Below are 26,870 nucleotides of genomic sequence, written 5' to 3' on the forward strand. Positions count from 1 at the left end.
CATTGCACAAGTATCTGAGACACTACCCCTATCAGTAGCTGATGACTGAAGTAATAAAATTAAATAAAAATAATAATATTGAAACACTAATGATTCTGTTCAAATTGCACTTGAGCTCATATAACTAAATACATCAACTTATCATGTTATAGTTGTCGTGCTTATTATCTTGTAAGTAAATAAATAAATATATTAAGGGTCTATACTTAAATGGTGATATTTATGAACATCAAAATGTATGTTTTATGTGTTTTATAAGGTGAAAAACCTGCAAAGTTGACATCATGTGATCATTAAAGTTTCAAATACGTGCATTTAACACAGGCTTACTAAAACTTGAAAACAATTTTTAGTGTCACATTTGCCTATGTAGTTTAATAATAAACTAATTAGTAACTGAAATATGTCTCTGCAATATCATTTGAGATTTAAGTTTGTCAGTGTAATTAATGCAAAACAATATTGTGCACAGTCATCCGTCTACGCCGCTAACTGACGTACTGGCTGGTGTGGGAACACATTTTGACAAATAAACCTGGTCTTGTTTTTATAGAAGTTCTCTGGATGTGTAAAACCTCTTAAACCCTGCGGGGTCGCCCGCTTTAGCTGCTTAGATCGTTAAAACAAATATTCATGTTTAAATGTATGATCAATTTATCAATATGGCCATGCTGAACATCGTTGGATCGGTTAGATTCTCCACATTACCAATGTTAAGTTCATTTAACTGAAACAAAGAGACCCAAAGTCTAACTTCTTGATTTAGCGGTGTAACCTGCATGGCTACATTATATTCCTTTAGTCTGTAAGGGTCCAACGATCAAAAGAATCAAAACAGCTTTTCATAAGAATGTATCCAAGCTGTGAATCCTGTCATGTGAAGTCCATCGCTCTCTGTCTGCTAACTTCTGTCTCCTGCACTCGTTGTGTTTTCATTAGGTTGCTGTCTTCAAAATAAAAGCGCATAAGCCATCTGTCGGAGCTAGATCAAATGAATGATGTGTATTTTATCATTTGATAATTTTACATAATACATCTGTTTGAAATAAAAAACTGTTTGATAGTAGTTTCAGTTTTGTGCAAAAAGAATTAAAGTCCCATATGGACGCCTGTCCCAAATAAAGGCAGGGTCAATTCAGTGATTTTAGCACATAAAAGCCAGGGCTATTATTCAAAGTTTTACAGTATACCAAAACATTTAGTATGGGATTAAACAGATGGAACCAGATCCCGACATGCATGATGTATGTCGAAAAGTACCTTCACACTGTAAAGATGCATTGTAGACAAGTATCTTAATCTCTCCAATATGACAGCAGAGAATAGAGAGTCTGACCCAGAGAAACAGAGAAGACATTTAATGCTAGAGAATAATTGTGGAGTCCAACAGAAAAGCCTTTCTCAGCCTTGAGCCACAGTGGAAACTCCTTTCTCACAGGAAAGCATGAAACAAAACAATCTCACAGAAGGTCATTATATCAAAACACTGGTACACTTTGTGGAAATTATAACACCACATAAGATGAGCAAAGAACATAAAGGATTATTAAAAGTATATACAGTGAGGAAAATAAGTATTTGAACACCCTGCTATTTTGCAAGTTCTCCCACTTAGAAATCATGGAGGGGTCTGAAATTGTCATCGTAGGTGCATGTCCACTGTGAGAGACATAATCTAAAAAAGAAAAATCCAGAAATCACAATGTGTGATTTTTTAACTTTATTTGTATGATACAGCTGCAAATAAGTATTTGAACACCTGTCTATCAGCTAGAATTATGACTCTCAAAGACCTGTTAGTCTGCCTTCAAAATGTCCACCTCCACTCCATTTATTATCCTAAATTAGATGCACCTGTTTGAGGTCGTTAGCTGCATAAAGACACCTGTCCACCCCATACAATCAGTAAGAATCCAACTACTAACATGGCCAAGACCAAAGAGCTGTCCAAAGACACTAGAGAAAAAGTTGTACACCTCCACAAGGCTGGAAAGGGCTACGGGGAAATTGCCAAGCAGCTTGGTGAAAAAAGGTCCACTGTTGGAGCAATCATTAGAAAATAGAAGAAGCTAAACATGACTGTCAATCTCCCTCGGACCGGGGCTCCATGCAAGACCTCACCTCGTGGGGTCTCAATGATCCTAAGAAAGGTGAGAAATCAGCCCAGAACTACACGGGAGGAGCTGGTCAATGACCGGGGCCATGTATTGCCAGATTTTGGGGAACAGCCTCCTTCCCTCAGTTAGAGCATTGAAGATGGGTCGAGGCCGGGTCTTCCAACATGACAATGACCCGAAGCACACAGCCAGGATAACCAAGGAGTGGCTCTGTAAGAAGCATATCAAGGTTCTGGCGTGGCCTAGCCAGTCTCCAGACCTAAACCCAATAGAGAATCTTTGGAGGGAGCTCAAACTCCGTGTTTCTCAGCGACAGCCCAGAAACCTGACTGATCTAGAGAAGATCTGTGTGGAGGAGTGGGCCAAAATCCCTCCTGCTGTGCAAACCTGGTGAAAAACTACAGGAAACGTTTGACCAAACAAAGGCTACTGTACCAAATATTAACATTGATTTTCTCAGGTGTTCAAATACTTATTTGCAGCTGTATCATACAAATAAATAGTTAAAAAATCATACATTGTGACACTACAATGACAATTTCAGACCCCTCCATGATTCCTAAGTGGGAGAACTTGCAAAATAGCAGGGTGTTCAAATACTTATTTTTTCTCACTGTATATAATGGTCTGATTTCTTTTTGTTTAGTATGTTGGTCACACATCATCAGACAAATAATAGAAGAAATATTAGATAAAGATAACACAAGTAACCACAACATGCAGTTGTTAAATGAAGGTTTTTATTATTAAAAGGTAGTGTGTAAGATTTTGTGGTATCTAGTGGCGAGGGTTGTGAATTGCAACCATCTGTCCAGTCTACCACTGCCCCCCTAGAGCATAAGACAGCCACTGTAACTTTTTTTGGTAGATATATTAAGAAACTATATTTACTTAATTATTCAGTAAAACCATATGTTTTCTGACTTGGCCACTGACAGATAACGTGGAAAATGTAAGTCAAGAGTGTGTAACATTGTCACTGTTTCTGCAACACAGTCTATTATAAACCACACATTAGACAAAGTTTATACAAAGATTGAGAAGGAAAACACATTCATTCTCTGTGGTTAAGTCTCCATGCCAAAACTGCCTGCCAGAAATAATATCTAGCCCATGGTCAGATTACAGTGCTTTGATAGCGGCAAAAAATATAAATAAATACTTTAATAGCAGTTAGGGCTGAACAATTAATTGCATTTGCGATATTATCGTGAAGTAATAAAACGAGATTTCCTAATCGCAAAAGCTGCGATTACACTCTGGTCACATGACACCCAAGCGGAAAGTTGATGCTTTGTCTGTACATTACACTGTACCTTGGCTTCTTGTTGTACAATGGCCTTAAACTTGACAGAAGCTGACACTATATAAACTTTAGTCTATATACACATAAGGAATGAAAGTAGCAGCAGCCGCCCACGGGTAACATGGTGGGTGAAATCGTCGGGCCATCCGCCGCTTTGACAGATAGGAAAAATGCACAACAGAAAGACACGTGTAGTAAGGTACACACACAGCCACCAGTCAGCTCAGAAAATATCAGTGAAACGGCGTTTCAGACCAAACTCACAAGTTCGAAAGAGGTCCAGTCTGTCCCGGGTTACAGCCTGGTTACAGCCAGAGCGCCGCTTACCAGCATCAAAGGCTGCGGGGGAGGAGGTGGGGGGAACTTCGGTGTTGTCGGAGATTTACTAAGCTTGTCTATTAAACACGAGAGGCGACACTTATTACACTTATTTTTGTTGGCCAACTTTTGAATTGAACCTCAAACTCAGTATTTTTTATTAGCTTATTGCGATATAAAAAGACGGACTAGGAAATCTGAACACCGATTTGCTGCTTGTCCATTTTGAATAAAACAGAAGGTAAAGAGCTTAAAAATTAATCGCATATTAAATCGCAAAAAAAAATCACAATTAGATTATTTTCCAAAATCGTTCAGCCCTAATACCAATGCTGCAATTGATCTGTCATAACAGCAACAGTATCACTTCCTCTTTAGTAGTTTCGCCTTCAAAATAAAAGCACAAGAAGCTTGTTTATTGCAGTGTTGTATTTGGAGTTGAACCAAGCTTTTACTTTGAAAAATTCTGAAAGACATTAATAGAGTTAGTAGCCTGCTTGACACACCTCTAAAAGAGCCGTCAGAAAACGTGATTCCCCTAAATGTCCTCTGCCTGGAGATCCCGGGGAAATGCAAAAGCATCGGTTCATGGATGCCTATCAAACACTGAAACAAAAACAGTGCAGCACATGCCGTGATCTCAGAAACATTTGCTGCAGAAACCATTTATTGAAGAGAGAAAGTTGTCCCGAGGTGGGATCAAACACTAAACCCTTAAGATGCGAGTCCTGTGCCTTACCGACTGAGGTGACCAAACAACATATTGTTGCAAAAGTTATTTGCTGACCCCTGCTGTATATTATTACTACTACTTCTACTTCTAATGTACGTATTCAACATAGTGATGAGTGTCTACACTGCCTGAATTCTACCAGAAGTAGAACAAGAACGTAGTGAAGAAGCATGCTCTGTAGGGCTGTTTGTCCATTTTAAGCTACTGTAGAAACAACAATGCAATGTGGCGACGTCCATTACATTTATTCATTTAGCTGACACTTTTATCCAAAGCGACTTACAATTGCTATTTATGTCAGAGTCTTGCTCAGGGACACATTGGTGGATGTATCAAAGTGGGGAGCTGAACCCGGGTGTCTCACACCAAAGGCCTGTGTCGTATCCATTGCAACATCGCCACCCCTATGGAAGGGGTGACCCACAGTTATGTAGATATAAATGGCACATTCCAAGATAGTAAAAACATAATGGTTTATTATGTAAGGTCTTAACACATCACTGAAAACAGTTATGGATCTTACATTGCATTTCTGTCAATAGATCCTCAGAAATACTAAACACTGAACCTTTAAGGGGGTAGGGGGGATCCAAAACTACATGGCCCTGTGTGAAAAAGTGATTGCCCCCCTGTTAAAACCAATCAACTGGTTTATCACATCTTTGGAAAGCCGAGTTCAATTTCTCTAGCCACACAGGCTGATTACTCCCACACCTCTACTCAATCAAGAAATCACTTAAATAGGACCTGCCTGACAAAGTGAAGTAGACCAAAAGATCCTGCGATCTGAATAGGAGCTTCTTGAAGAATCAAAGAGAATCTTTTATTTAAGATGAAACATTTCAAACTTGAGCTGACATGTCTTCACCTCAGCTGGAGCCAACTTGAGTGAATCTGTCTCTTTGCATTGACTCGATTTGGATTTGCTTTTAGTCTGAAAAAAACCTTATTTCAGTAATAGAAAATAAAAGTGAATATAGATGTAAAATACAGATTATTTAATGTGGTGGTGGCGCAGTGGATTAGACAAAGCCTCTGGTGTGAGAGACCCACGTTCAATCCCCCACTGTGACCCATCCACCATTTTGTCCCTCAGCAAGACACTTAACCCCTCGTTGCTCCAGAGGCGTGTAACCGCTAACGTTTATAACAATTGTACGTCGCTTTGGATAAAAGCATCAGCTAAATGAAAAAATGTAAATGTAATGTAGGTGATTGTCGATATCGATTACCAGCTATATAAAGCGTGCGAACATCGACAACCCCGCTATATTCAAATGTTAATATAGCTCTCCGTATTAACCAAGCTCTTTACATGTTTACTAATAACTTCATTCAAGCTGGGTCTCTGACATTGACAGAGTTGTTTGAGACAGATTTGTGCAACGGTGTTCATGAGAGCGAGAGCGAGGGAGCGAGTGGAGGTGCTGCGCGAATACTCCTAGTAAAAAAAAAAATCTATACGTGGCGGTCAGTGTTGATATGGTGGCGGACCGCCACAAATAAATCAATGTGTGGTAAACACTGCATCTATAATAAAGGAGTCTGAACACAAGCCTCACTACCTCTTTGTTTTAGCTTTTGACCACATCCCATGGTCTTCTTAGAGTCACTTAACCCCCAAACTTCTTATTTCACCTGATTACCAATGTGTATGGGTATTTAGTAGTGTTGTTGATGGATTCAGGTCCAAATCTGAATATTTTACTGTAAACTATTCTATGTATAGTGCTACAAAAATGCAGAGACTGCCCTCTACTGGTTGTAACCTGGCTACTGCAATTTAATTCGCTGTTGTAATGCTTTCCAGCTCTTTCCAAATCAAACTTTCTAAGCTGTCACCACATGACATTAGTCCAGCACCGTCACATGATAACAGGTGGTTGTATTCAGGGCAGGAGGAAACAGCTAGCTTGGCACTGTGAAAAATGTCACAATGATGCTTTGTCAATGCATTTGTGTCTTTTAAGGGTTCTCCTGTTGGTATAAGATTTGCCACATTGGCCACAGCTATGGTTTATCTCAGTGTGAACACGTTGGTGAATTTTTAGGGTACCTGATTGAGCAAAAGTTTTTCCACACTGTTCACACCAGTACGGTTTCTGTCCAGTGTGAACACGTTGGTGGATATTTAGGGTACCTAATTGAGAAAAAGTTTTTCCACACTGTTCACACCAGTATGGTTTATCTCCGGTGTGAACACGTTGGTGGATTTTTAGGGAACTTAATCGAGCAAACTTTGTTCCACACTGTTCACACCAGTACCATTTCTCTCCAGTGTGAATACGCTGGTGGACTTTTAGGGCACAAGATGTAGTGAAAGATTTCCCACACTGATCACAGCTGTACAGTTTCTCTCCAGTGTGAACACGTTGGTGGATTTTTAGGTCACCTGATTGAGTGAAAGCTTTCCCACACTGATCACAGCTGTACAGTTTCTCTCCAGTGTGAACACGTTGGTGAATTTTTAAGGTACCTGACTGAGCAAAAGATTTTCCACACTGTTCACACCAGTACGGTTTCTCTCCATTGTGAACACGTTGGTGGATATTTAGGGTACCTGAACGAGCAAATGTTTTTCCACAGTGTTCACACCAGTACGGTTTCTCTCCATTGTGAACACGTTGGTGGACTTTTAGGGAATCTGATCGAGCAAAAGTTATTCCACACTGTTCACACCAGTACCGTTTCTCTCCAGTGTGAACACGTTGGTGGATTTTTAGGGCACCAGATGTAGTGAAAGATTTCCCACACTGGTCACAGCTGTACAGTTTCTCTCCAGTGTGAATACGTTGGTGGATTTTTAGGACACCTGATTGACTGAAAGATTTCCCACACTGGTCACAGCTGTACAGTTTCTCTCCAGTGTGAACACGTTGGTGGATTTTTAGGGTACCTGACTGAGCAAAAGTTTTTCCACACTGTTTACACCAGTGACGTTTCTCTCCAGTGTGAACACGTTGGTGGATTTTAAGGTCACCTGATTGAGTAAAAGTTTTCCCACACTGGTCACAGCTGTGCAGTTTCTCTCCAGCGTGAACTCTCTGATGAATCTTCAAATATCCAGATGTTGTGAAGGATTTGTCACAGTGCTGACAGCGGTGACGTTTGAGTCCATTTCTTCCTCTCCTTCTCTATATCAACAGAGAGAAACACAGTAAGTCATGGTGGAGCGAGCTATCTAAAACCATAAATGACAGAGCACATCTTTGAAATCACCTGCTACCCTACTACGAGTATGTACTGTACACTAAATATATGATTGGTATGCTATTACCATGTATGCCCGACTGTTCACACTGAAGTACTCAAGGAAACTTTGTAAAGGCCACTGTTTGCTTTTGGAGGTAAAACAAAAAAATTACATGTGAAAATGTGTGTAAATGCATACAACTGGAATTATTTTGAAAGCACTGCAGGAAGTGCAGAAAGGAGAGATGAATTGCCTGGAAATCTGCAGAACTGGGAGTTGGAAAAGTTTTGCTACGTGTGGTGAAAAAAATCACGTGACAACGTATGATGGCCAGATGAGTCGCATAAGCAACAGTAAATGACCTCTACTTGTATCAACCCTTGAAAACTTTGCCACCTTGTCAAACTGAACCCTATAAATCATTGAGCTACATTTTCATTATTAAATATCATAGGCCTTATAAATACATTATTATTTTTATAATTACTACTGATAATTATTAAAACAAACAATTTTAAGAGGGGGGGTTTGGGGGTCCACCCCCTGAAAGATTTGGGCTTTAAACATGTAATTTCCTGCATTCTGGTGAATTTTTCCGCACCAATTCATTGAGGAAATGTCTTTATTTATATAGAAGGAAACACAAAATTCAGGTGACAATTCAAAAGATAAAAATATATGGTGTAATACAGTGCTGTAAGGCTCTCAGACATTCTGTATTGCTGTCAAATATGTTTCTCCTGTTTCTCATTTTATTTCATCCCTGCTGAGTCAACACACATGCAGACATGACTGAAGTAACCTAAAGTCTTTAAATGTGCACGTGGCACCTTTTCACCTCAATGATAAATTAATTCATTTTAATTCAGTTATGAACCCGTGCACCTTAACAGCTCTTATGTTTCAGCAGGTTTTCTGCTTATGTTCAAAACTTCCTTCACACAAATCTCTCCCACATACATATGTGTTCTCTGACATATGCAGAATAATAATTTGAGATATAATATTACGAGATATAATGAGACTGAAGTCATTAAATTTTAACAAAATATACCTGCCCCACTTCTGTGCATTACCTTGCGTTATTGCTCTGCTGATATGGTAGTAGGCTACCCCCCCCTTCAACCGTCTGACCAACACAGAGCCCGTCTCACTGCTCTTGATCAGAGGTAGAACTGAAAACACTTGTGATCAGACAGAAATATCACCACACATTCAAACAAATGTTCAATTCAGCACCTCTGAAAAAATCAGTGTACCCCCAAGATTCTCAAACTTAAATTTAAGACTTTTTAATACCATCTAGGATAAAATTTAATACCAACTTCACTGCCGTATAATGGAAAATCTCTATGAATTTTAAGCCTGAGAAAATTATTTACAAAAGATACACTTTGTGTTGAAAAGTGGTGGGGGTTCAGATTAGGGGTGTGATGATACACTTAGCTGCATGAACGATTCACAATATTGGGTTAACACTATTTGATGAAATACTCAGTGCTGAAATATACAGGTGCTGGTCATTTAATTAGCATATCATCAAAAAGTTGATTTATTTCAGTAATTCCATTCAAAAAGTGAAACTTGTATGATGTATAGGTGAGCTGGAAAACATCAGCGCGAGCTGTTGTTTACGTTATCTTTACCTTGAATCTAATCGGTTTGTTTGATTATCTTGTGTCTGCAGTTGATGTTTGACTGTATGTTACTTTTACAAATGTGGTGATGTAGCTGTGTGTTTGTAGTTATGAGAAAGACATTTCAACGTTAGTATACATAAACAATGAAGGCCAAAGGATAGTTTGACAATGTTCACAGCTAAACCTACTGTGTGAAAACCTTTTACTGTAACTGCCATTAATTATTTTACCAGAAGTAAAAAAAATCCTGTATGTTTTATTTCTACTGTGCCCTCAGGTCACCTGCAGTCTTCCAACACCCTGTACTTCACTGATCAGACCATGCTGGCTGGCCTGGATTACAACCACCGTGTCCACAGTCCAGCCAGGAGAAAAGCTGATGACACAGTTCAGTATGTTGCATTATGAGAACTCTTGTGCATTTTACTCAATACATTTATAAGTGATGAGTCAAAAAATATTAAACAGTTTGAGGAATACAGACAGATGGTGCTGATTTATTGATGTGATTGCATTTTATGTGGAAATGCTAACTGCTCTATAAGAGAATGATGTCAGGTGTTACAAACTTTTCACTAAGCTGATCCTCCTTTCTGTATTATCAGGTACAGCAAGGTGTACAACAAAAAGTACAGGAAGTGGAGATTGTACTCATTGAAGGTGAGAAGGACTACAGTTACAATGCAGACCTCCAGAGTGCCGTCATCCTCCTCCTCCTCCTCCTCCTGTTGTCTGCTACTGAGGAGATGCCTAGAAGCAGAACCAGGAGACCTGATGATCCCCGTCAACATGGGGTTCAGTCAGGTGTCCCTGCCCCAACTGTGATACAGCAAAATATAAATCAAAAAGTAAAATGGTTGGTTTTGAAATGTGGTAATCATGTCAGAGAGGTGACTGTGATATATTTAATCATCTCCACAGCAGCGACACGAGTAAAGTCTGAACTGTCTTCATAATCAGTCAGGACACCTCTGGACAAACTTTGTCTTTCTTCCTATATACTTATTTTTATTTGACGTTTAAAAATAATCTATTTGTGATACAGGTTGTAGTTTTAGTAGTATTTAATAACAATAAACAAGTGTTATACCACATTTGGATGTCTTTTCAGACATAAATGTAGTTGTTTGATTGTTTATGCTATAAGTGTAAAGAAAAGGCATTTATCAATTTCAATGTTTTATTTAAAAAAAGAATGAAAATAACATCCAGAACAGGGAAAAATATACTTTGTATTTTCTCTCCCCTCCTGGGAATAAAACAAGAACAATGTACAGTGTACAGTGGATGGAATTATTTGTGTAGCAGTTAGTGACATTACATCTTCCACCCTGCTAGGATTAAACCTCTGTATTGTCCTGGTGGATCAGGAGAACAGTTGTGAGTCTTCCAGAAACAGCAACTCAGTATCATGACTCTGTGTCTAAGTGCTCCACACTGCCACACTACAAACTGTCTGTCTGCTGCCTGACTGAACTGCCTGTTACTCTGTCCTGAGTCTGGAAGATCAGCCATGTGTGGTGCATGGAAACACTGTAGTCTGGATGTTGTCCACAGTCCTCAGATTCTGGCCTGTAAAGGAATATATAGTTGTTAGAACCCCAAATGGGAAAGATTGGTGTAATTGGAAAGAACATTCATCAACATGATCAGATATTTTTATTGAACAGGGGCTTGTTGTTTCTAACAGGACTTCTGTGTCCACATTACACACCAGGTCAATGTACATGACACAGATGAGCCGATGGCTGCAGCAGAGCTGTAGTTAGTTGTTGTAATCAGTAAACAAAAGTAATAACCACAGTGATCGATTACACATTGATAAAGCACTTTATTTTTGACAGTCAGAGGGCTTAGAGGGAAACACCAGAGGAACTTTGAGACAAGTACACAGAGAAATAATGTACTGTACTATTAAAATATATGTATATATATACACACCTGTTCATATGCTGTTGTTGGAGTGTGAAGCTCGACGCAGGTATGTGCTGCTCCGCTTGCACCTCGTCCTCCCCGTCCTGCCTCTTCTTCCTCGGACCCCGGCAGCCCTCCCTCCTCTGCTTCGCCTCGACCCCGGTCCTGTCCCGGTCTGTGCTTGGCTCTGGGGTGCAGTCCTCAGAGACAATACTGCTGTCACCATGGAAGCTCTAACATGCAAAACAACGTACGTGTTATGAGTCTAGCACGAAATTCACCTTCGTGTAGTGTAACTGATGGAAACAGGAAAATGTGTATCAGTCTGTTTTTAGCTTTGCCCAATGTTAGCACAGCTGTTAGCACAGCTACCTGATGCTAACAGTTAGCTAGCCAGCTCGTTACTGAATCAAAGTCAGTCTTTTTAAACCGATCCAATATTAACATGCTAGCTTGATAGTGAGTACTAACAGCTGGGTTAGTTGTTTATTTTCATAATGATAAAGTTCGATGTTTTCTTACCCCTCATGTGAGATTCACAAAGAGTGGGCTGCAGCTGGAGTCAGTGCTTCAAGAACCACCACGCACAGACGTATGCAAGACATGGGTTTCAGCTGTCGCATTCCTTGTGTCAAGCCACTCTTGAACAAGACACAGCGTCAGAAGCGTCTCGCCTGGGCTAAAGACAAAAAGGACTGGACTGCTGCTGAGTGGTCCAAAGTTATGTTCTCTGATGAAAGTAAATTTTGCATTTCCTTTGGAAATCAAGGTCCCAGAGTCTGGAGGAAGAGAGGAGAGGCACAGAATCCACGTCGCTTGAAGTCCAGTGTAAAGTTTCCACAGTCAGTGATGGTTTGGGTGCCATGTCATCTGCTGGTGTTGGTCCACTGTGTTTTCTGAGGTCCAAGGTCAACGCAGCCGTCTACCGGGAAGTTTTAGAGCACTTCATGCTTCCTGCTGCTGACCAACTTTAGGAAATAAATCAACTTTTTGATGATATTCTAATTATATGACCAGCACCTGTATTTCCAGGAGAAACACCTAAAACCAAAGTGAGTCAGAAATAACTCCTCAACCCTTAAGCTGTGTTCACACTGAAAGCGAATCCAGCATTTTGGGCGGCTTGATTAGATAGAAAGTCAATGCAAAGATACAAATTCCCTCGGGGTGGTGCGGCAGAGGCGTTTGTCCCAACATTCGCCGGTTCGCTCAAGTTCAAATTTTTCAACTTCAGCTAGAAATTTGTTTGACGCAATGTTGCGAAAGCGTCACAGACGGATCCAGAGCATGGTTTGGACCAGGGAGAGCGGGGGGAGTGACGCCGCTGGCCGACGGAGAGCTGCTAAAGTACGGGGGTAGTAACGTACGCTGCAGCTCCTGGACCAGCGGTGTCTCCCCTTTCTGAGAGTCTCATGTGCCCACACGGATCTCAGTTTCCCCGTCTCCTGCATGTTTGTAACCTCACACACTCAGAACAGTGTCAGAGGAGGCGCTCTGTTTTTTAGCAACAAAAGACTCAGACCTGTGAGTTGTGATCAGGTTTCTGATAATATGAAAGTTATTAATTAGCGGCAAACCAAAGATTACAGATCGCTGGCGCTGTAATCTTTGATTAGACATAAACATCAAAAAACCGCAGCGCTTTGATCTTTTCTAAATTCAACCAAAAGCCATTGCTGTGCGCCTCGCGTTTTCGAACCCGCAAAATGCTTTCTGTCTGATCGGGGCCTGAGGCCCCCAGGGGGGTCCCGACCACCAGGTTAAGAACCACTGATTTAGAACATTTTTATCATTAAAACACCTAATTTCCTGCATTCACGAGACATTTTCTGCACTAATTTATTGTTAATTAATTGTCTTTATTTAAAAAATGTGAAACAGAAAATTCAGGTCACAATTCAAACAGAATATAATGCAGTGATCAGCAGCTTGTTTTCTAGCTTAAGTTACTTTTTTTGGACATTTGTTGTGAGAATAAGATAATTTTGAAGAAAAGGACACTGGAAGCAACTGGTTCTGGTTCTTGGGGAGCCTTCACAGAAAGCTGTTTGACTGCCTGAAAAATATACAAGCCATATAGTAACATGATTTGCCTGCGTTTTAACTCTGATTGCCTGCGACTGATGATCATTGCCTGCAAAAGCGCAAAGTTAAAGTGAGAAAGCTGTTTTTGTTTGATATACTGTTTTATATTTGAATGTGTCTCTGCAGTCTCTTGTGCCCTGACCTTTGCTCGGCCTCCGGAGGCCTATGGTTGTGCATGATCAGATTTCAGATTAGACCATGTCCAGTAAAGAGGAAGTGAAAGTCCGATCTTGCTGGCAACCATTTAAATAAAACGGGTCTCCCTGACAACTGATGTGTGTATCATCGTGCACATGAGGGGAGGCGTGAAAAGGCGTGAAAATAATCAGAGGGTCAAGAGTTTTCATCTATATTATTTGAGTTTATAATATTCCTAATTTTAAAACTTTTTTGCTAAAACATTTTATATGTATCCCCTGATGATGTCTAAATAATTTTCTGCTTTTCTAATGATAACGGAGAGGAGGAGAAGCTGTGTGTCCGAGTACTGTAAAAACAACATAAACCTAAACTGAACGTGACAGAAGTTAAAGGAAGTTGAAAACGTTACAGAAAGCAAACAGCGGCAGGTCTGAGCTACTGTAGCGTTAGCTGGCTGCTTCACTGTAGGCTAATGTTAGCAAACAAATCGCTCCACTTTTCAACGTTATATCATTTCTTGCAGGCTGAATCGACAGTGGTACACAGGACAGTAACATGGGGCGCGTTAACATATTTAGCGGCCAAAATAATAAATGGCCTTTTTTGTCACATAAGTAAGGAAGTTAGCTTTAGCTTTGTTCAGCTAGCTAGCATGCTAACACCCAGGCAGCAGGCTACATGCTACAAGAGACCTCCTCCTCCTCCTCCTCCTCCTCCTCCTGCTCCTCCTGCTCCTCTCCGGGTCCGACCGTCACATTAAGTGTGGGTTCTGTAGAGATACGGGGTTCTGATGGCTCCACTGTTGAATCCTGCTACATTACATCTTGTTTACAGTCAATATGAAGCTACGTGTCGGAACCAGGCCGAGCTAACGCCACGTTAGCTTCTTGTTAGCTGCTAGCTGTGTTCATGAACACTGACCTGAACATCGGTGCTATCAGAGCTCGAGCCTGCTGTTTGTCCTCCGGGGACGTTGTTGCTCCGGGGCTCCGGGTCCTGGTTGTCCTCCTCCATCCCGCTCTTGGTCCTGGTCTCTGAGATCCAGCAGGTCTCCTCTGTGACTGTCGGAGCTCGTCGGATCAAGTCCTGCGGCCCTTCTTCTTCTTCTTCTTCTTCTTCTTCTTCTTCTACTGGCTTTCCGGCAGACTAGATGCCTTACGGCATATTGCTGCCACCCACAGTTCAGTCTCGGTATCGCTTTATAGCACCTTCATTCTCAGAGGGCTAATCCTGTTGCAGATATAAAATCCATGACTGCTTCCACTATCCTTGATTGGTTCTCATGAGGATTCAAAATATCTCTCAATGTCACTGCTTGTAATCCATCTCCTGCTACCTCAGAATACAGTTGTTCTCTTTGCCTTTTATACTGTTGACATTCCATAAACACATGATTAACAGTCTGTTGTTGATTGCAGGTTCTACAGAGCCCATCCTCATGTTTGCCTATCTTCGCTAGATCCCATGCAAATCCACAGTGTCCCAGCCTTAGTCTTGTCATAATTACAGCTTGTCTTCTGGATTTACCCAAGTAACTCTGCTCTGTCTTTACTTTGTTTTGTATTGCATAATAATGCCGGCCCTTTGTTTCCTTTTCCCACTGCCTCTGCCATACTACTATAGTGTTTTCCTTAATGACAGATCTACATTCAGTGACCCCAATACAAACTGCTAAATCAATATCTCTTTTCAGAGTCATTTTTGCTACCTTGTCTGCCACCTCATTCCCTTCTACCCCAACATGTGCAGGGACCCAGAGAAATCCCACTGACCCTCCAGCCTTTTCGATTTTATACAACAGAACCATCAGCTCCATAAACAGATCTGGCCGAGCTCCCATATTACTTCCTCCCAGAGTTTTTAACACTGAAGCCGAATCTGAGCATATTACTGCTCTCCTTGGTTGCACTTCCTCTATCCACTTTAGTGCCCATATAATAGCTAGAAGTTCTGTTGTATACACCGATACCCCCTCAGACAGTCGTTTAAGCTTTACATATTCATATTGTGGGATATAAAAAGCAAAGCCTGACTTCCCAGTTTGTGGATCTTGGGATCCATCTGTATATATCTGAAGATAAGTTCCCCACTGATTTTCCAGTCTTCGCTTTACCATATTGGGATACTCTGTGCCTTCAGTCCTGCGGCCCGCGAGACGTAACGGAAGTTAAAGGAAGTTGAAAACGTGATGACGTTTATCTCTGTCTACGTAAATATATAACTATAAATTAATAAGAGACATTATATTTTTAATGACAAGATTATTTTAACCTCTTTATCTTTAATGAGAAATATTAGATTCACAAATGCAAATGGTCTAAAAAGAAACCACAAATTCAAAATAAAAATCAGACATCGACGGTATCGATGACCCGGGCCAACGACCCCACTGAGGTTAAATAGCTGAGTTTCCCTGCCAGTCAGTCAGAACTGAAGAAGTCCGTTGGATGAGGGACGAAACGTCTTCCAGTATCTTCAACCAAGTCCAGTTGCCCTTGGTTTTAACCTTCGTTGGGGAACTTCCTTCACGTTTGTCAGCTGCAGCTGGATCTCCTTCAGATACAGGAGGAGATCAGTCTTTCTCCTGTTAACAAGTGGCCGTTTTCTGATAAAGCAACATCATCTTAGTAAAAAAAACTTGTTAGAGGAGAAATTAAGTTGCGATGGTAGCAGCAATACAGTGCCTGAATTTATTACATTAACATTGTGCTGTAATTTGAGTTTTCTCTTCTCTAGTTTTTATTTCATTCTTATTTTTATTTGATATAATGATAATTTTTTATTTATTTGTACGTTCGCAGTGGATAGGTCTAAGTATGCCTTTTGGGTGGTAGTCCGGGGTTGGATCCAGAGGCTTGTCACACCTGACATATCAAGCAGTGTTGGGCAGTAGCGTCGCTACAAGTAGCACCGTTACTATTTTAACTACATTTCTCAGTAGCTTGGTTTCACATATAAACAATAAAAAATATATAATTAATTAATCATGTGATAATTAAGTTACTTTGTACAAACAACAATGGTTGATGAACTACATTTAGCTGAAATGATATGGCACTCAGTAGGAGTTTCTCTCTTGCACACACTGTTTGGAGCAGGTTTTTAGTCTTTCTTCTATTGCTACTGTGGAATGAAGTTAGTTCAATATAAACTAGGCCTAATGTAGCTTGTAGCTTGCCCAACACTGAGCTATTGTAAGTCTCTTTGGATAAAAGCATCAGCTGAACTAATAATTCTTGTTCTGTATTTCTGTCATTGTGCTGCTGTAACACCCGAATTTCTCCTCCAGGGATCAATTAAGAACCATCTTATCTTAAATTTGTGTTATTAAATCCAACTTGCACTAAGCCTCTAAAACTCTCGGCTGGACAGTGTTCAGGTTGGATGAACACATTTGTGGTGGAAATGACTGAAATCTGAAACTGCAGACGGTTAAATCCTCTAATGAGTGTTACACTCTCGCTTCACTTCATTCTTATTAATGTGACTCACAGATTTTAAAAGACGTATAGAGGCTTCAAAAATCTACATTTGTGTAAATAATATTTGTCAGCAGACTCAAATCTTTTTGTCCTGCAGAGTTTATCAAAGCAGCATTACTATATTGGTAGAGGGAGACTCTGTTCTGTTCTTCAGACTCCAAACAGCCTTAAAACAAGTTCAGGTAATTAAGTTTACTTCAACATTGCTGAGGACCTTTTACCTTTCAGAGCAACGTGTTTGAAAACTCTGAGGAGTGCAGAGGGTTAGACTGGTGGACTAGTTACACGCACAGGCAAAGATTCATGTGTTCTGCCTCTGATTTGCAGGAGGGGTAGAGTGTGAGAATATATAGACTGCATACGCCAAAACTGTAAGATGTTTTAATTGATATACCGCTATTATTCTGTCATTACGTTCTGAGTAATACTGTAACATTTTAACTTAAATCAAGAGACATCTGTCAAAAATTCATGGCTTGTGAAACTTGTGAAGCGCTTTGGAAAAATTAAAAGCTAAACAGAAGTAGTAAGAAAGAGAGCTGTCACTTTATTATTATAAATCGACTTTAGCGTACAGGTGTGGTTACAGTTCTTGTCTTTTGTTGGCTTTTAGTTTATATAATTCCTATTAATGCACAAAAGCAAAATCACTCTAAGTTAAAAGCTACTTTGCAATAAACCTGATTTTGAGCTTGTTGTTTTGGTGATGAAGTCTGGCTATTTTCTTGGAGTCTGCTTGTTGATTGGTCGGCTGATCTAATGGACTGTAAAAGTGGACATTAATATTCCTCCAGAAGTGTAAAAGGGAATAACAGCAGCAGCAGAGGCTCCGAATGTCTTTGTGATGATTGCAAATGAAGATGATTCCATGTGTGTGGAATCCAAATCAGAAATGTCTTAATGTAATACATCTTTATTGCTCTCTCAATCTGGGGCCTGAATCCTGAAGCTGGTCTGGGTATCATGAAGCTGCTTATGGACTGGCTCTGTTAACTCAGCGTTTTCCATCCAGCTCCGAGTGTGTTGATGTGAAAAAGGACGAGTTGTTCGTTCCAACATCATCATCATCACTAGGGGTGTTTAAGGGAAATTGAAATGATGTAACTCATATCTAAGTCTACTTTAGCTCAGTTTTAGGATTTCTTTTTATTTCCTCTTCTGATATCCTTTAACACAACTCCATACATTTCAGTCCAATCACTCGTCACAGATCGATCACTGTGTTCCATCATATCAATCCAACGATTTTCTTTTAGCACAGCAGCTTTGTTGTTCTGACCTACAATGAACTCAGATTTTAACCAGAAGGTGAATCATAAAGCAAATCAAATATAGCTTATGACTTTGCAGTGATGCACTTGAGTGTTATCTGTCCTGATGTATCAGATCAGTTTGATCAGCTGCTGCGACCAATCAATATAACTGCTACCCAGTAAGGGGCGTGTCAGTCAGTGAGACTTCCGCGAAGGATGCACTGGTGTATACCAAGTGTATAACAAATACCAAATATGTATACCAAAACATTTTAATATGGTTTAAACAGCTTGAACCAGGTCCCAACATGCAACACAGTAATGTGTGTCCTTCATACCTTCATAGTAAAAATGCCTCTCGTAATCTCTCCAATACTGACAACAGAACCAACGTCTGAAGAAAAACTTGTCTTTGTGATCTTTATTAAAAGTAAGAATTACAGAGTGATCCAGCTGAAGGGCAGAGCTCATACACCAGAGGGCTGTTAGAGAGTCTGACCCAGAGAAACAGAGAAGACATTTAATGCTAGAGAATAATTGTGGAGTCCAACAGAAAAGCCTTTCTCAGCCTTGAGCCACAGTGGAAACTCCTTTCTCACAGGAAAGCATGAAACAAAACAATCTCACAGAAGGTCATTATATCAAAACACTGGTACACTTAGTGGAAATTATAACACCACATAAGATGAGCAAAGAACATAAAGTAATGACATATAGAGGATTATTAAAAGTACAGACAGGTAAAATCTTTTTGGGGGTGGTGATGGCGCAATGGATAAGACTATCCCTGAGCAAGACACTTAACCCCTAGTTGCTCCAGAGGCGTGTGACCTCTGACATATATAGCAATTGTAAGTCGCTTTGGATGAAAGCATCAATTAAATGAATAAATGTCAATGTTTCTATTACAGATCCCCCTTCGGCCGTCACATGGTCACATTAAGTTTATAACAAATTGTCAGTTCATCAATGAATGCTCTCATCTTACTGTTTAAGCAGACACATCATTAGTAGACAAAATAAATGGTAGAACAGAGACATTCTTGAGTAGTGAGCAAGCTAAGAGATCAAAACATATTTAATTTAAGCAGTTTGGTCTAAATCATCAATGTCGTCATTGTCATGATCAGGTGGATTCAATCAGGAGAGGCAGAACAGGAAGTGACTGGATCAGCTTCCCTCAGACTGATATATTTACATTATATTTATATATTAACAACAAGGACACATTAACTGTTGCAAACAGTACAAACAACAGGCAGAAGAGATGGTGCATGGGTTGGTGCAGGAGCCACTTTGAGAGGTTTGTTCTGCTTCAAAGAAGAGCTTCCGCTTTCTAGGGGCTTTTCTCATTTCCCAAATTTGTGCCATCTCGATCCTCGACTCCTCGCGGCGTGTCCAAGTCCATCCCATCCTAGATGCAAGCTCGAGGAATAGAGGAGGAAACACAAGGAGAGGAGTCGAGGAAACAGGCATTTAACAAAATGACAGCTGCATCATCTGTCCACTGGTTGAGCTGTGATCTCTGTCAGATAAGCAGACCAACTCTTTGCACTACATTTACTCATTTGGCAGACGCTTTAATCCAAAGCGACTTACATTTGAGGAACAACATACACGCATCCACAGAGCATCAAATACAGCACGAGATCTACAACTGGCAATACATACTAGAAAGAGCAGCATTAAAGGCTACAGATCATATCTTCACTATCCAGTAACGTGTCTGTCAACATTATAACGCATCGAAACATCTTAAGGTTCCAATAATCATTATAGCATCTGTTGAAAACAGTCAGATCGTAACCTAATCATTCACTACAGAGAAATAAGCGATAGGATACATCAATCTACCCTCGCTAATAGCTCCTCCAGCAAGCCTCCTCGATCCTCGATGTACATTTTAGGAATTGAGATGTCTTTCAAGATGCAACGCTGAGATCGATTTCTGGGTCACAGGCTCGGGGATCAAGGAGGCCCAAATTTGGGAAACGAGAAAGGCCCTAGAACTTCGTCAGCTGTCATCAAATGACGTCAGTCCAACACAGTCACATGATAACAGGTGGTTGTATTGTACTGATGCTTTGTGAATGCATTTGTGTCTTTTAAGGGATCTCCTTTTGGAACATTGGCCAGAGCTTTACGATGTCACTGCAGTGTGAACACGTTGGTGGATTTTTAGGGCACCTGATTGAGCGAAAGATTTCCCACACTGTTCACACCAGTACGGTTTCTCTCCAGTGTGAACACGTTGGTGGAGTTTCAGGTTACCTGATTGAGCGAAAGTTTTCCCACATTGTTCACACCAGTACGGTTTTTCTCCAGTGTGAACACGTTGGTGCTTTTGAAGTTCACTTGATGTAGTGAAAGCTTTACCACATTGTTCACAGCTGTGCATATTCTCTCCAGTGTGAACACGTTGGTGGATTTTTAGGTGACTTGATGTAGTGAACGTTTTTCCACACTGTTCACACCAGTACGGTTTCTCTCCAGTGTGAACATGTTGGTGGATTTTAAGGTGACTTGACTGAGTAAAAGTTTTTCCACAATGTTCACACCAGTGCGGTTTCTCTCCAGTGTGAACACGTTGGTGGACTTGAAGTTTTCTTGATGTAATGAAAGCTTTCCCACATTCGTCACAGCTGTACAATTTCTCTCCAGTGTGAACACGGTTGTGGACTTTTAGGTCACTTGATTGAGCGAAAGATTTCCCACACTGTTCACACCTGTACGGTTTCTCTTCAGTGTGAACACGTTGGTGGAGTTTTAGGTTACTTGATTGAGCGAAAGTTTTTCCACACTGTTCACAGCTGTACGGTTTCTCTCCAGTGTGAATACGGTGGTGGATTTTTAAGTGACGTGATTCAGTGAAAGTTTTCCCACATAGGTCACAGCTGTACAGTTTCTCTCCAGTGTGAACTCTCAGATGAATCTTCAAATATCTAGATGTTGTGAATGACTTGTCACAGTGCTGACAGGGGTGACGTTTCAGTCCATCTCGTCTCTACAGCAACAAAGAGAATCACAGTAAGTGAGATATCATGGTGAAGCGAGCCATCTAAAACCATAAATGACCTTTGAGCACAAATTGAATATGTTCTGTCTATTACATACTCAGTCATACACACCTAGTATGTACTGCATACTAAATAAATGATCAGTATGCTATTAGCATGTATGCCCGACTGTTCACACTTACGTACTCAAGCAAATTGTGTAGAAAGTGTGTAAATGCAGACAGCTGGAATTATTTTCAAAGCATTGCAGAAAATGCACAAGAGAGATGAATAGCCCGGAAATAAATCTCCTTAAAGAGCACACTTTTATTTTAATTGTTTCTGTGGTGCAAATTCTTCTGTTGTTTGACTAGATTTGGATTCATCCCTGAAGAGAACACCTCTGCAAAGTGCCACACGCCATCGAATGTAACCATCTGCCCACTCAAGTCGGTTACGGCAACGAACTGCAGTCAGGTCGAGACCCTGATGATGACGACGAGCATGCAGATGAGCTTCCCTGACACGGTTCCTGACAGTTTCTACAGAAATTCTTTGGTTATGCAAACCGATTGTTGCAGCAGCTGTCCGAGTGGCTGGTCTCAGACGATCTTGGAAGTGAAGATGCTGGATGTGGAGGTCCTGGGTTGGTGTGCTTACACATGGTCTGCAGTTGTGAGGCCGGTTGGATATACTGCCAAATTCTCTGAAACGCCTTTGGAGACGGCTTATGGTAGAGAAATGAACATTCAACTCACGCGCAACAGTTCTGGTGGACATTCATGCAGTCAGCATGCCAATTGCACGCTCCCTCAAAACTTGTGACATCTGTGGCATTGTGCTGTGTGACGAGTGGCCTTTTATTGCGGCCAGCCTAAGGCCTTTTATTGTGGCCAGCCTAAGGCACACCTGTGTAATACCCATGCTGTCTGATCAGCATCTTGATACGCCACACCTGTGAGTTGGATAGATTATCTCGGCAAAGGAGAAGTGCTCACTAACACAGAATTTGTGAACAATATTTGAGAGAAATAGGCCTTTTGTGTACATAAAGAAAGTCTTAGATCTTTGAGTTCAGCTCCTGATGAATGGGGGCAAAAACAAGTGTTGCGTTGTTGTTGTTCAGAGTATAAGTTGAAGGTTAAATTTCAGCGGAGGGCTGTAACGGTTCTGAAACGGAGATAAAAATCGCGGTAGACGTGTAGGCCTGTTTTGTATTTGTATATATTGTTTTATCGACAAAAAAGAATAGTACGATGACACAAAACTGCAGTAAAAGGTACCATTACTTTTATTTTTAAGCTAACAGAAATAACTTAATATTTAAATAATCCTCTGAAGTGTGATAATCAGTAGGTCAGTCATGTCAGCAGGTACGCATGCTTGAAGTAATTGAGAGTTGAGTGTTGTATGGTCAAAGAAACAAAAATAACAAGGAGCGTGGAGCATAGAGAACAGGGTTCCCCTACGCTCTAGCCCACAGTGCAGAACATATACTGGAGAACACCGGGCCCAGGTGGCACCATTAACTGATGATCTTAAACACACCTACTGGCATCTGCAACATAGAACACAAAGAGAGAGACATCCCAGCAGCTGAAAGAAATGGAGATGTCACAGTTGACAGTAGCTTATTCTAGGTCATGTTCCACCTTATTTTAGGGTTAATTTACTGCTTGAATCTGCTTCCTTTCTCTTCCCCCCACACTCACCTAGCCTCTACCTCTCACGGCAAACACGCCGGCTTGCTCGACCTCCTTCTGTCTGTCTCTCCCTGTATGTGTCCCTGCTGACTTTCTGCATCAGCAGTACCTTTCATAAAGTTGCCATGTTTAATAAACTCATCTGTGATTCAGTTTTCAAGTGCGCTGCAGGTGGGTCGAAACAAACTAATGTTAGTGACATCTGCAGTGGTGCGTTCACTGCTATCCGCTTAATGTAATATCATCTCTCTCTCTCGCTCTGCAGAATGCTAAAGGTTGCCAAATATACTTTGGCAGGTGCTACTATAGCTGGACGGCCCGTCCAAGTAAACAGGATACAAAATTCTACACACAAAATGCCAGGTTCTTGTGATGTAAAAGAATGAGACAAAGATGAATCATGTCAGAACCTCGTCACCCTTTAATGTGACCTATAATGTGAACAATTCAATTAAAAAACAAACTGAAATCCTCAAGGGGGAAAAATTTAAACCTTACAATAACCTGGTTGCATAGCTGTGCACAGCCTTAGAATAATACTTTTGATTTTATTACAGCAGTCAGTCTTTTTGGGTAGGAGTCTATTAGCATGGCACATCTTGACGTGACAATATTTGCCCACTCTTCTTTGCAAAAGCGCTCCAAATCTGTCAGATTGCGAGGACGTCGCCTGTGCACAGCCCTCCTCAGATCACCCCACAGATGTTCAGTTGGATTCAGGTCTGGGCTCTGTCTGGGCTATCCACCACATGATCACACACATCACAAAATGTGCTTACATTGTAAAACACAGAATTCAGAAAAATTAAAGGGGCAGTATGTAGTTTCAGCAACGCTGAAATTGTTAGTGAGCTAGACTGAATATTATGACCAGATTGTGTCACACTGTATAACAGTTTGACCACAGAAAGTAACTTTACTGAAGTGTTTGTTCGATGGCTCTTCTTCTGTGTTTTGTGTCCGTTTTGTTGCAGTATTGTATATTATGTGGGTCATGTTAGTTACAGCGACTGAGAGGTGGAGAAGCTGTGTACCCGAGTATCGTAAACCCCCAATAAATCTAAACTGACTGTTGCGAAGCAAACAGCGGCAGGTCCGAGCTAATTTATCTTTAGCTGGCCAAGTCCCTGTAGGCTAGTAAACAACAGTTACCTTATAAAGACCTTACTGTAATGCAAAATCCCCCACCCCAAAGTCCCATTCTGAGCCAGAAAAAACCCTGAACACCCTTACACTTTAATAATCATGCATCTTTTCTCTGTCATGTTTAAAGGGGTTCACACCTAAAGGTCCGGTTATTGAACAGAACCAGGATCATCTATTGATTGTGGTTCCTTAACGGAATAAAGGCTTCACATAAACTCTCGAGGAAACCGAAGCCTCTTCGGGACAATCCAGTCCATGTTTCTCAGGACCTGGTCCAATGTGGTCCAATGTGGTCCAATTATGTAAAAAGCAGTGAAATCGCCTTTTTTGTATTCTGAAGCATAATAAATGTTTGAAACCCACTTTTAGATTTGTCAGACAGTGACGGCTTCATTTAGCTGGTGATAATCCCAGATGTATCGCAGTAAACCGGAAGCTAAACTGTCACACGGAACAGGAAGTTAGCTTTAGCTTTGTCAAGCTAGCTAGCATGCTAACACCCAGGCAGCAGGCTACCTCCTGCTCCTCCTCCTCCTGCTCCTCCTCCTGCTCCTCCTCTCCGGTTCCGACCGTCACATTAAGTGTGGGTTCTGTAGAGATACGGGGTTCTGATGGCTCCACTGTTGAATCCTGCTACATTACATCTTGTTTACAGTCAATATGAAGCTACGTGTCGGAACCAGGCCGAGCTAACGCCACGTTAGCTTCTTGTTAGCTGCTAGCTGTGTTCATGAACACTGACCTGAACATCGGTGCTATCAGAGCTCGAGCCTGCTGTTTGTCCTCCGGGGACGTTGTTGCTCCGGGGCTCCGGGTCCTGGTTGTCCTCCTCCATCCCGCTCTCGGTCCTGGTCTCTGAGATCCAGCAGGTCTCCTCTGGGACTGACGCGTTGATCAAGTCCTGCGGCCCGCGAGACGTGACGGAAGTTGAAAACGTGATGACGTGTATCGGCTCCCCTGAATGTGTTTGTGGTCTCTAAAATATTGACAGCGTGTTTATTGTGATTAATTTCTATATTTCTCATGATCCATGGATAAATTCAGACTTCACGGTCATCCTTCCGTCTGGCTGGATAAATATTATTTAGCAAAATTCTTCCCTCTCACGGAGAAAAGAAAGCTCAGGTCGCAAACAGCTGTTGTGCGAAGCAGCCTAATTGTAGCAAAATGGCTCCACGTGATAATAATATTAACAAGCGTATTTGTTATTATTATTATAATAATAAGCCAAACATGGCTGATACCTTCACGCTGGCAACTATTAATGATTCAGCAGAAAGAATCACAGTCTGCTTTACCCCCTGGGTGGAAAATATTAAGCCTACTTGATAACCAAGATAAAAAGGCAGATAAGGTAGACTACCGTAACATAACAAATCAATCTGTGGTGGTCAGAGTTGATAATGCAGCAGGCCGCCACTAACAAACCCGGGTCTGTTGAGATTATCTAGCTAAATCATTGCCTTTATAAAGGCCAGGGTGTCGGCATCTGAAGCAAAATGAAATCATGATGGCAAATTATAACGTGAGCCTACAGGCTGCAACATTTTCCTCACTTTGATCAGGTTTCTAGACTAGTAACACAGCTATAGGCCTGTGCATATTAGCAAGTTATGGCATATAATAGAGGAAAAGGTTAATAACCATACATGGTGATTTCTTTTTTTTTTATTGTAGAAAACACAAATAGCTTATTCCAACTGTAGGTTTCCACAGAATGAAGCCTTAGCTTGACGCTCCTCTCCCTTTGTCCAAATCCACATCGATAAATCCACATGACCACTCCTAATAATAATGTATGCATTTACTCGGTTAGCAGCAAAACATCAGCGCAGGGAAATTACAGACAATAAAAATGATTAACGACAAAAAGGGGAGAGGGAGAGAGAAAGAAAGGTCAATAAACTGTGTGGCTCCACTCTCTGCTTTCCTGACTGTCCACTAAGGAAACTTTATTATAACATTTATGCTTGTATGTAAATATATATCTAAATAATTTCAGTTTATAATAAATGCATTACTGATCATTTCTTCCTTCTGCTGCTCGGTCCTGCCTCATCTGCACATCCATATTTACCGTCTCTGTTGCAAAACCCTGGGCTCAGTTCAGCCCCAGAAAAACGTAGCAAACGTTAAACATTAAGTAAATCTTTAGAAACTGAAAAATGTGAGTATTTAGGGACTTTAAATCTGTTTAATATAAAACCATATGAAACTGTAGGCTTTTGGCTGTCCCTTCTCTTGCTTCTCCAAAATCTAATGTCAGAGGACAAAAAATCATTTTCAGAAAATAATAATAAATGATTGTATTATTTTTTATGGGTGTTTAAATGAAATGCTTCAGCACCCCTAAAAATGGTCTAAACCCTGACACAAAGACTTCACAACCGCACACAACATACAGTCTACACCATACACTTACATTGCATTGCACGAGTAGCTGTATGAGACTGTCTGAAATAATAATAATAATAATAATAAAAAGTAACATTGAAACCACTAATGATTCTGTTCAAATTGCACTTGGGTTCATAAAATAATGAGCAAATAAAAAATAACCACTAATTCTAACAAATGTATAAACTGATTAACATGTATCTAGTTGTGTCATGCATTGTAAATAAATAAATATATTAAGGGTCTATACATACAGTTTGTTTATAAACATCAAAATGTAGCTTTTATATGTTTTCTAATGTCAATAATTGAATAACGTTTGCAAAATTCACATCATGGGATCACTAAAGTTTCAAATATGTGCATTTAAGACCTTTCTCCTGTTAATAACACGTGGTCGTTTTCTGATAAAACAACATCATGTTAGTTTTATGTAATAAAAAGAA

At 40.6% G+C, this 26,870-nt stretch overlaps 1 protein-coding gene across 1 annotated transcript; it reads right to left on the reverse strand.

Moving 5' to 3' along the window:
* Positions 1 to 5,505: 5,505 nt before the first annotated feature.
* On the reverse strand, positions 5,506 to 24,902 carry LOC119912747 (zinc finger protein 721-like). The gene is made up of 3 exons (XM_038732038.1): positions 24,770 to 24,902; positions 20,370 to 21,186; positions 5,506 to 7,370 (listed from the first exon to the last, which is right to left on the reverse strand). The coding sequence occupies exons 1-3, from the start codon at positions 24,860 to 24,862 to the stop codon at positions 6,406 to 6,408; spliced, it is 1,875 nt and encodes a 624-aa protein (XP_038587966.1). The 5' UTR covers positions 24,863 to 24,902; the 3' UTR covers positions 5,506 to 6,405.
* Positions 24,903 to 26,870: the final 1,968 nt, after the last annotated feature.

This window comes from Micropterus salmoides, unplaced genomic scaffold, assembly GCF_014851395.1.
Source record: "Micropterus salmoides isolate LMB-PRFRI ecotype aquatic unplaced genomic scaffold, ASM1485139v1 Ms_hic_scaffold_2, whole genome shotgun sequence".
NCBI lineage: Eukaryota > Metazoa > Chordata > Actinopteri > Centrarchiformes > Centrarchidae > Micropterus > Micropterus salmoides.

Coding starts and splice junctions, on each gene's coding strand:
- LOC119912747 (XM_038732038.1), bottom strand. CDS start 24,862: ATGGAGGAGGACAACCAGGACCCGGAGCCCCGGAGCAACAACGTCCCC. Junction 21,187..24,769: donor CTGATAGCACCGATGTTCAG/GTCAGTGTTCAT, acceptor TTGTTGCTGTAG/AGACGAGATGGACTGAAACG. Junction 7,371..20,369: donor GAAATCTTTCGCTCAATCAG/GTGCCCTAAAAA, acceptor TTGCTCAGTCAG/GTACCCTAAAAATCCACCAA.